Below are 10,950 nucleotides of genomic sequence, written 5' to 3'. Positions count from 1 at the left end.
TAAATGCATGGGTAAAAAAATGAGGTTAAGGGAAGATTAGAATATATTAAAGATGTGGCTGAAGTTTTTTCTTCCTCTAATCTTATGGAAACAAAATATGTAAGAAAATTATTTAAAACACTTTACATATGGAAATTACAAAAATTATGAAGAATGAATTAACAGCAATCTAAATTTTTGAATAATACAAATTTAAAAATTTATTTAAAAATATAGAATACATCAACAACATATATATATATATATATATATATATATATTGATATAAGTTTTAGAATATGAAATGTTTAATTCATTTAAGCTTATTAACTTCACTTTTGATATTAGTTCTTGCTTGATTTTCATATTTTTCTCGAAATTCTTTTGTTGCATATATGTTTGGAATTTGCAAAAAGTTTTGCAGAACCTGAAAAATGGAATACAATATTTATATAAAATGTTAACAAATTTTATATTATTAATAATAGAATTTAATCACTTATTCCCAATTAAAATATACTTATGTTCATTTGAATTTATGGAGCTATGTGGCCAATATCATATAATTCTTAAATGGAGTAGCAAAACATAGTTGCCAAAAAAAAGGATTAATTGCTTCTCTCTTGAAATGATTAGAAAACTCCTAGTATTTGGTTAACTGTTTGATGAATATTGAGTTTGTTTAATATGATTAAAAAAATTATATTATTAATAAGCAATCATTATTTTAAAAAAATTTCAGATATTCATTATTTGAATTTTATAACTTAAGTAAAGACTTCGAAACTATTCACATTAATAAAAATTGCTCAATTTTTTTTTACCTTTAGACGCAGTGCTTGATACATAGTTGAAGGTAAAAATGAGTATTCTCGTTGAACTCTAGTTGCATAGTCAGCGTAGTGTTCTGGATCAGATCCTAATATAGCAATATCAAGATCAAGGAAATAATGGCAATCATCAGATCCATAAACTCCATCTGTTTTGTGCTCGTCCGTACTATGTGTATCAACTGCCTCTAACATTTTAACAACATCTTTGAAAAGATCTGATTCCTTAAAAAAATTTACAAACATGATATACAGATTATTATAAATCACTTGTATACCAGAAGATATCAAAGAAAAAATAAAATTCTGTCAACAAAAAGCAGGTAGTGGAGGAAAGTAGGTGAAACAATAGTAATTTTTTAAAAAATAATTTCAAATATGAATAATCATTAAAATTCTTTGTGGAATATTTAATACTTCATTAGTGGAAGAAATTCTAAGTTTTCTACATAGGTGTTATATTTATATATTTTTCATATTTTCTTCCATAATATAACTGATATATTATGGAAGAAACAATTATAAAAGTAGTGATTCAACTAATATTGATTGATTCTGGCATTAATCAGCAGGTCTTATAAAATCCTAAAGCAGTTGTAGCAAGTCTTATAAAAGCCAAATCATTCTGGTAATTTGGCTGTATGAAATATCTAAGTAAAAAATCCTACCCATTTTAATTTATCATTACATGTTGGATTTCTTTCCTTTTCTTTGGATGTTTTTGATTTGATTGATTCAGTAACATTCATATCTTATAACACCTATTGATACACAGCAACAATTTTGATAACCATCAGTTGTTTGAATTTTTATGTATGATTCTTGAAGATCAGATTTTTTTAAGGGCAATGTACAAGTTCAGTAGTTACTATATTATATGTAATATATAATTTCAGAGAAAAAGTGATCTTTGTTATACAAATTCCAATAATTGTTTTACAATTTTAAATTTTAACTAATTATTATAAAATTTATTATTATGATGGTAAGAATGTTTAAAATCACTGGCTACCAATAAAATGATAAATGAAGTAATGTAAAAACTGAAATGAAGTAAAACAAAAACCTGAGTACGGGACCTATTGTAGATATTGTCTATGTTTATACAAACTAGTTTAATACTATTGATGCAACTATTAGATACAAAAAGTATAGGAATACTGAAAAATATGAAGTCCAAGTCACATACATATATTACAGACAAATTGTTTCAGCTTCTCTTTCTGACTGTGCTATTTGCCTAAGCAGATATGTTTGACAAACCGAATTTCAGACAAGCTAGTTGGTAAACATCATTATGATAAAAAAAAAGAAGTTGAAAAATTTTACATGTTAATTGAAATATAGTTATTAAAAGAAAGAAGTAGGCTATAAATATTCACATTTATCTGAAATCTGAAAAAAAATTACATTAGAAAGTATGAATTATTTGAAATTTGGTGGCAAAAGGAAAATTGTTTTTAAAGTATGCAATAACTGTGCTTTAAAATATGCTAAGATTTAGAAAAAGAATATTAAAAATTGATAAACATTAAGCAACTAGGTATGGAAGCCATGATAAAATTATATTCTTGTATTACTTAAATATGTTATTTATTAGACTGCAGAAGAAATTTTTTCTCAATATGTACATTAAATAGTTTAAAAAATAAAATTAAAATTGGTTTGGTTGTAAAAAACCAATCACATCATTTTAATGTTTAGAGATCAGATAGATTTGACCGATTTATGTTTTTGGGCAGATGGTTTATTTAACCAGATAGCCAATGAACTAGCAGGATCATACACTATACTTTCAACTCCTTCAGAGATGACATTTGAATTACTTAAAATACTTTTACAATAATTTACACCTAGACTAATACAAAACAAATCAATAAAATAATTAGAAGGTATTTGCCTGCAATTGGGTTAATCAAATAATGCCAGCAAATTATGGACCATAAAAAGATAACTTTTTGTTTTCGTTCCCTTTAATTTTTCTCCAGTGTTCTCTTGTACAGAGAAAACCTTTTCCCTTTCTTGTGACCATTAATCCCTGAAAATGTTCTTTGGGGTTGTTTTTCTTCCTGGAAAGCTTTAAATTCTTTAATTTTCTTTCTGAAGGTGTTTCTATCTTAGGTCTTGTTTAATTCCTATTTCATTTAGATCTTTTGCAGTTTGCCCTCCCCAACCTTTATCTTTGTCAATTTGATTATTTTCATAAAGTTATTTTTTGGTTAAATCTTTCTTCATCCATTTTCTGAAGGTAACCATGAAAAGTAACTCTTCTTTTCCTAATTTCATCTGCTATTTTTTGACAAAAGTTGTACCATTCAAAGTCTGGCCTTATCCCACAGTACCAATCTTAATAAATGGATCCAATATTTTCCTTACAATTGTTTTTTTCAATCTTTTACAACGCATTTATATCCCATTAAAAGTAAAGTGTCGGAGCCTAAAGAACTTCTAGTGTTACTACTGTGTTACAGTATAGCAATTTAATTTAATATTTTTAAATAAATATTTTTTCTGTTTATTTTTTAAATTATTTATGTTATAAAGAATAATTTTGATATGTATAATAAAATAAACTCTAAATTCTGAACAACATAGAAAAATAATAAACCTACATATATAAATTCCTAAATTTTTTAAAAGCTTTTTTCTGCTGTTATCTTGCCTCTTTTTTATTTCTGAGATTGATGTTTTCTTCAAGGTATTTAAAAAAATATTTTATTTTAATTCTGAGTTGTCCTACCTAATAAATGCATTCTAAGCTCAAATACAGGACAGCTGTATTTACTCAGTTGTGTCCAAGACCGGCCAGTTTTAAGAAAGAGCTGTTAGAACTACAGTCATTAAAGTAAATTGGTAACATGACACACAAAACAATTTTTTGTTTTAAACGTTGGTTTGCACTATCTCAAAATAGCTGTAGTAACATAAATTAAATTTTATGCAGTTATTTCACTGACTGAAAAATAAACATTATTAGCATAAATTTTTAATCTTTGTTAATGATAAAAAGACATACAAATTAATGTTATTAAATAATTATCTCATCATCCTATAACTATCAGTCTCATCCAGCAACTGCTTGTAGTGGGCCAAGATACATTAAATCTGATTGAGAAAGTATGAGAATTATATTTTAAAAATTAGATACAGATCAAAACTAATAGTCATTGTGAACCAATGATTAAAATACACTAGCAGTTTCTTTCTCCGAAGTTTTGCTTACAATATCAGATAACTTTCCAATCTACTATTTTTAACTCTATTAATATGCACTGTTATTTTGTATTTACTGGTGTAAGTGGGTATGTACAAGAAAAAATTTTACTGTGACAAAAGATCATTCACTTTACATACTTTGATCTCCTATTGAATTTTTTCATGTCAAAAATTTACTTCTATAATTCTTTAATTAAAAAAAAAAAATAATAATAACCTGGATAATGTATATAACTGTATAAAAACAAAAATTTTATATTGTATAATAGTTGTTAGTAATTTTATGGGTTGTTCGACTTTTCTATTTGTCTTTGTAAGACAGTGGTACAGGTGGTTAAGACTAGTGTTCCCGCATGAATGGTTAACATGTTTGAAGCTTGCCCAAACTAGTTATAATTTAATCTTAAAGATTTTTTCCTAAAGTACTGACCCTTGTCATCACTCTGCAGTTGCTTGTAATTAACAACACATCCTAGACTAGAAACCTTTGATGTAATACCCAAGCAATTTTACACAAACAATGAATACAGTTGTCAAAATTTAGTAATAATTGATAAATAATAAAATAAGTAATATAGTAATCTGCACTAGATATCTAGAGACTTTCGAGTTGTACAAATTAATGTCAGTTACATTTTTTCCAGAAATATATATTAAATCTGATTTACTATCTAACATTCTCTATTAAGCATTAGTCCAGAATGAATCTGTGAATAAAAAGTATGATGTAATAACACAAAAACAATCACAATACACTGATAAACAATCTTTATAATTTATCCTGTAACTCATGTTTAATATATTAATTAAATAAAATGTTACAAAAATGTACCATTCTAAAGTTGATAAAAATTAGAACCAGTGTTCTAACGGCAAAATTTCCAAGTGTAAAAGAGAGCAGCAAGTACAGTAATATATTACTTTAGTTAGGTAGATTAAAACTGAATGTTAGGTGATACTGCTCTGTATAAATGATTATAATTGTGGATGAAAGTAACAGTATTAATTAAATTTTTAGTTATAATATCAGTTTATCTTTTTTTATATAATTATTTTTGTTTAAATTTAAATGAGCAAAATATTTTCAATTCTTCCATCTTTAAAAAAATTTTTTTTACTAAAAATATTTCACATTTAATCATCTAAATTTTAACAAAAGAAATCGTATTAATGAATGAATTCAGTTCAAAAATAATTTAATTTATTTGCTAAATCTACACCAATGCATATATATTTTATAATACACAGTAACATTCAGTTTTCATCTACCTTACCAAAGAGAGCATTACTTTTTTTTACATAATTACTGATGGAGGATCATCCACTGAAAACACATTAAGGCAGTATTTTAACAAGATTGGATTAATTTGGTCTAAATAGATAATAGTCATATATTTTATAATGGCCTAGCTAGGTTGTTTTGTTACTTACAGTTGGAATTTTACATTCATCTGAAAATTTAGTAAAATGTTCAATGTTCTTCTTGAAATAATCAACAAGTTTCGGGTCATACTCATAACTGAAAAAGAAAATACAGAATTACATTTTGATAGGTATTTTGTAATAGAATTAAAATTTTGATTTTTCATCAGAAATAAAATTGAAGATTACTTGTGGATTTACACTGGGATCAGGTCTACTATAATGATAAAAAATCCATTTATGAAACTAACTACCTGGAATATCTAATCTGTAAAATTTGTGACATTAAAATGAAATACATTCTTTTATTAGTTTGTCTTGATGTTTAAAAAATACAAAAATAGTAAATTTGTTAAAGACAATCAGTATAATTATTTTAAAATTTCCTTATTACTAGGTGTTCTCCAACCTAATATACAAGGATATATGTGTGTGTGTGTGTGTGTAATATATATATATATATATATATACACAAAAAATAATAATTTGTTAGTAATAATTCTTTCAGGATTGCTGTAATTTACATACTCTAAAATTTCACACAGATATTTCTCTATCAGTATCATAAGGATACAATTCCTAAAATATTTTTTAAATTGAGCAGGACTGCTTCTTAAATATCTGTATATTTTGCATAACAAATTAAGATACAGTTTTTAATAAATGTTAAATGTTTTTACTAATTACTTTGAATCAAACAACATAAATGGAAATTTTACATAAGTCTGAGATTTGTTTTTAATTTCTCACTGCATAACTTCTATTTCTTGTTTTAGAAAGTTTTGCCAGTAGAAAAACATATAAAACTAACAGATTATAAGCGATTTTATCAATGCATATTAATTGCAGTGTTACTAACTTGTTTCACTGCAAGATCAAAACATTACTATTCATGTACTAACAACATACAATGGCAACAGTACAAATTTTCATACGCATGTTAAATAATAACTTCTGGTACTGCTAGGCCATTAAAAAAAAACAAATTATTTTTTATTCTTACATCACTTTCAAAATTAACTGATGACTAACAGGTTTATTTGAAATCATCATAAATAAACTACTATAATGATAAATATTATTTGCATAGACTCAGGTTTTTATGCTTTTGGCACTTAACAATAGCACTGAAGATGGTAAAAACTATTTTATAATCGTTATTCTGTTCTGACACTGGCTGTGACATGACGGCTTTAAAATTTCAATTTGAACTGTTATATAAAATTTTATTAAAGAAAAATGCGTTAAGATAATACACCCAGACCCGTTTTTTTTACCATTACTTCATACCAAATAAAAACAGGTTATATATATAACTGTGAAAGTAAAAAGGATATTCTTTGTACAATATTAAACCTACTGCAATATATCCTACGTTTATAATAAAATAACGTGCAAGATATAACGATTTCTTTGGAACATTTACACCAACCCTAAGCCACACTAACAAAAATGACACTTATACGTACTAGTGAAAAAATAACGCCAAAGCCATGGCATTTTTGTTTTTCAAACTAGATTTTATCATTTCAAAATTTTTAAATTTGTGTTCTAAATTTTGAACATTTTGATAATGTCTTTGATCATCAGCGTACGCTCGAATAATTTTTGAAAACCATTCGTCGCCTTTTCCTGATGTGACACCAATATCTGACAAGGTAGATTTCCATAATTCTTCTAAATTTAATGCCATTTTTTATGATAGTATATTGAGGAAGATCTTACTGCAAAAATATATTTTATGCTCATGAAAAAAGGAAGCTGTTAAAATTATGACTAACGGCGCAATTATAAATCAGCAGAGCACTACCTACTAACAAGTCAAACCTAACATCGTGCACCAACTGAATAAAATCAATATCGTTATGACTTTCTCGATTAATGCGTCATATAGTAAATTTTTATAAATACATGATAATACAATTCATTGTCCATATATGAATATTCATATTTAAGCTTATAAAATATTAAAACAGTCATTCTTCATTAAAATTTGTTACTTCCAATTTCAAAATATTTTTATATATACGTTATGTTAAGTAAAAAGGTAACATTTACACACAAAAACAAGTATGCAAGATACAAAATATGCAGTCGAGAAGTATGTAATTTCGTCAAAAGATGAAACAAACCTATTTCTCTTTTGTATCGTATACATTTTAACGCTGTTTTTTCAATTTAGTACAATTTTTATCTACTATTGATATATTCTTCTCGAGCAAAAAGGTCACGTGGTTGCATAATTGCGCGCACTATTTAAAAATGTCATTTGTACTATCCTCCCCACGATATTATACTACAATAAATATTGTCTTTTGACTATTTAAATAATTAATCTTTTGTCTTTTTCCGTCTTTAAATTAGATTTGTGAACAAGTGAATAAGCTTAATTTTTTAAGATGGTATATTTTTACCCACCGACTCTTCAGATTCTTAATAACATTTTTACAAAGGGGAAAAGGACAAGAATTTTGGATATATATATATATTTATTAATTAGCATTTTATATAACAGCTGATTATAGGAAGAGGTTATGTTTAAGTACTGTTCCGTATTTTTTTGGGAGGATAAAGGTGTATCATTCATATGAATTGATTTATTACGAACTTAACTGGTGTAGTAATGTAGAATTATTTTTGAGTGCTTATTAGAACTTTCTTTTAGTCTGTTTTTCAGAGCGATTGGGCGAGTTAACCTATAACCTGTTCTGGCGGGTACAAATATGAAGCAGGAATCATTTATTCCAAGAAATAGAATGTAAACTTCTAGCGGGCTGGTTTCTTGTACAACAGAAAACTGTTTCAAAGGACAGGCTAAAATTTAAATAAATAAATATTTAGTTACGGGCTCAACACCTTATATTCTTAACAGTAACGGGTGGTTACCGTACAATTTCACGGAAAGCGTTCTTGGTGATCACCGGGGTGAAACCGATAGACATGATTGCGTCTGAGAGGCAACAGCATTCTGTTGCTAAGAAGTTAGGTGAATTGACTTCGGGGAAAATAAAGGAGATAGAACAGCATTGTGTCAGCCTGTGGCAGGCCAGATGGGATGAGACAGAGTGTGAGCGATGCCGGCCTCCGTGGCGCGAGTGGTAGCGTCTCAGCTTTTCATCCGGAGGTCCTGGGTTCGAATCCCAGTCAGGCATAGCATTTTCACACACGCTACAAATCATTCATCTCATCCTCTGAAGCAATACCTAACGGTGGTCCCAGAGGTGAGTGTGTCTTGCCTTATGGTGTCAGGATATATCGAAGGAACTTTAGTACCATAGGACAGAGACCACAGAAAGATTTCTCACAGAAAATGGTTACAGACAGTTTAACGATCGATATAGGTAAGCTGAGATCGCTGGCTGTCAGGCTAACTCCTGCCATGGCAAACAGTACAATACCTGAAGTACGCTATAAGTGATTTGCCTCTTGCAAATAGATATGAAAACCTCCCGATGGAGGATAAAATTGTTGGAAATAGACAGTAAAATTCTGTTAAACCTCCGTCGACAGTACTATACAGCATAACAGATGTTATGAGACTACAAACTACTCGAAATGGTAGTGACGAAGAGTGACTACTGAATTAAGGTGATTAATGCCAAGCAAATACGGGTTATTTCAAAAAATATTTACCCTTACAAGAAAATTATCGATTTGGTGCGTGTGCAAGGATTAATTGATTGTACTTTCACCTGAAAGGATGAGACAGCATTCAGAATAGTGCAGATTTCTGTGTACTACTCGATCCTGGCCGTGGTCATCAAGAAAGAAATCGAGGGTAAAGGCCATGGGGTAAAAAGCAGCTCGTTAATGCATACTACCAGCTGATAAAATGACTGTTATCAAAGTTTCATTGTCAATCTAAAACCAAATGAAAACGACAAAAAAATATTTAACCTTAAATATATTGCCAACTATGGGGTTAGGTTCAAAACGCCAAGAAAATCTCTAGGTATAGTACATTACATGAAAAGCCAACAATATGAGCATATGAAAAATAATGGTTTGAGGCTTTATTGGTGCATAAAATGTGCGCAAGGCCCACTGTGGATTGTTCCAGACAAGACAGGAATACCCTGGCGACCTGTGTGTTGTGCCAATCAGATCATCCTGCCAACTACAGGGGATACAGGGATCTTAGAGAGGAAGCAGAGACAAAGGGCACAACCTGTTAGGAGAACTACTACTCCACTCCAGAATCTGGATGAACGAACCACTTTAGATGTGAGCTGCGCTAGGAATAAGTAGAAATCTGTGCAACTGTTTTGACACTCGTCTGAGAGTACATGCTGCGTCTGCTGAACGCAATCTATAATGCTTCTGATGATAAACTGAAGAAACTAACATCACGTATAGAGTTATATATAGTAGTGCAGCAGATCCTATATATACTAGACCCTTCTATACTAGATAGATCCTAGTGCAGCAGATAGGCAACCAGATAGACCAACTCACGATGGTGATCTCTAAACTTCACTGATGGCCAGGTTCCTGAGGATTGTTACATAGAACATAAGTGGACTTGATAGTAAGAATCGGGAATTAGAAGCACTGGTGCTAAACGAATCATTTGATGGTATATTAGTCTTGGAGATATACTTTACAGACAGAATTATTTCCGTATCTGAGGACACTGAGTTTACACGACTAATCACCCCGATGGTAGAGCTCCTGGGGCTACTGCGATACTCATCAGAAGTGCTACAAAACATCAGCAACTACCCCCGAGTTCAGGCAACTTCAATTACAAGCAACCTCAATTGAGATTCATGACTGGGTTGGAGCTTTAGTATTATCTGCAGTTTACTGTCCTCTCAGCCACCGTGATCGGGGATTCCTTTGTACGACTGTACAAAGGAAATCAGCTAACAATGTTACCTTTGTTTCCTTTGAAAAAATTACCAAGATAGACAATGCGATGCATTACATAACCACATTGCTGTAGGATAAACTTGGGGGACAGGGAGATGCGACCTACCCGAGGGAAGTCATGGATGTTATTCTGGCAAGAGAAGACCGAGACGGACGTGGCAAAATTAGCGGTGTTACAGCTAGTCCAGGATGGATCCCAGTCCCCCAAAACTTTCTTGGCTCATCCAGGTAACATTGAAAAATTTCAGTCAAACTTTAATAAAATTCAACAACAGGAAAAAATGTTGACATCTAAAATCAATTCCTGGAAAAATGAAGAAAGCGGTGGTAAGAGAATTTGTTTTAGCAACTGTATACACCGTCCTACTGCCGCTCGAATATGAGTGGTAAGCAACAAACCGAAAAAGCATTGGCGGGGGGTCCAGTTCAACTTGCTTGCACAGCTCGCGCATGCTACGTGCGACATGTGCGGGTTAGTAGTGATTTGCAATTCACGAGATCAAATGCCTAAACTAAGCGGATATTTAAATTCGAATGAAGGTTGAAGGTAGTTTTTAAGTTATATATTTTTATTATTATTTGTATATATTTATATTTTATAAATCAGATTCCCATACTGCCGATTTCTTAT

At 29.8% G+C, this 10,950-nt stretch overlaps 1 protein-coding gene across 1 annotated transcript; it reads right to left on the bottom strand.

The window, feature by feature from the left end:
- Positions 1–268: 268 nt before the first annotated feature.
- On the bottom strand, positions 269–7,285 carry LOC142322291 (uncharacterized). The gene is made up of 4 exons (XM_075361203.1): positions 6,917–7,285; positions 5,457–5,544; positions 804–1,034; positions 269–406 (listed from the first exon to the last, which is right to left on the bottom strand). Exons 1-4 carry the CDS (start codon positions 7,138–7,140, stop codon positions 293–295), a joined length of 657 nt encoding a protein of 218 aa, XP_075217318.1. The 5' UTR covers positions 7,141–7,285; the 3' UTR covers positions 269–292.
- Between the last annotated feature and the right edge of the window lie 3,665 nt (positions 7,286–10,950).

Source organism: Lycorma delicatula, chromosome 3 (assembly GCF_047948215.1).
Source record: "Lycorma delicatula isolate Av1 chromosome 3, ASM4794821v1, whole genome shotgun sequence".
NCBI lineage: Eukaryota > Metazoa > Arthropoda > Insecta > Hemiptera > Fulgoridae > Lycorma > Lycorma delicatula.
This window is presented reverse-complemented; position numbering and strand designations above follow the sequence as displayed.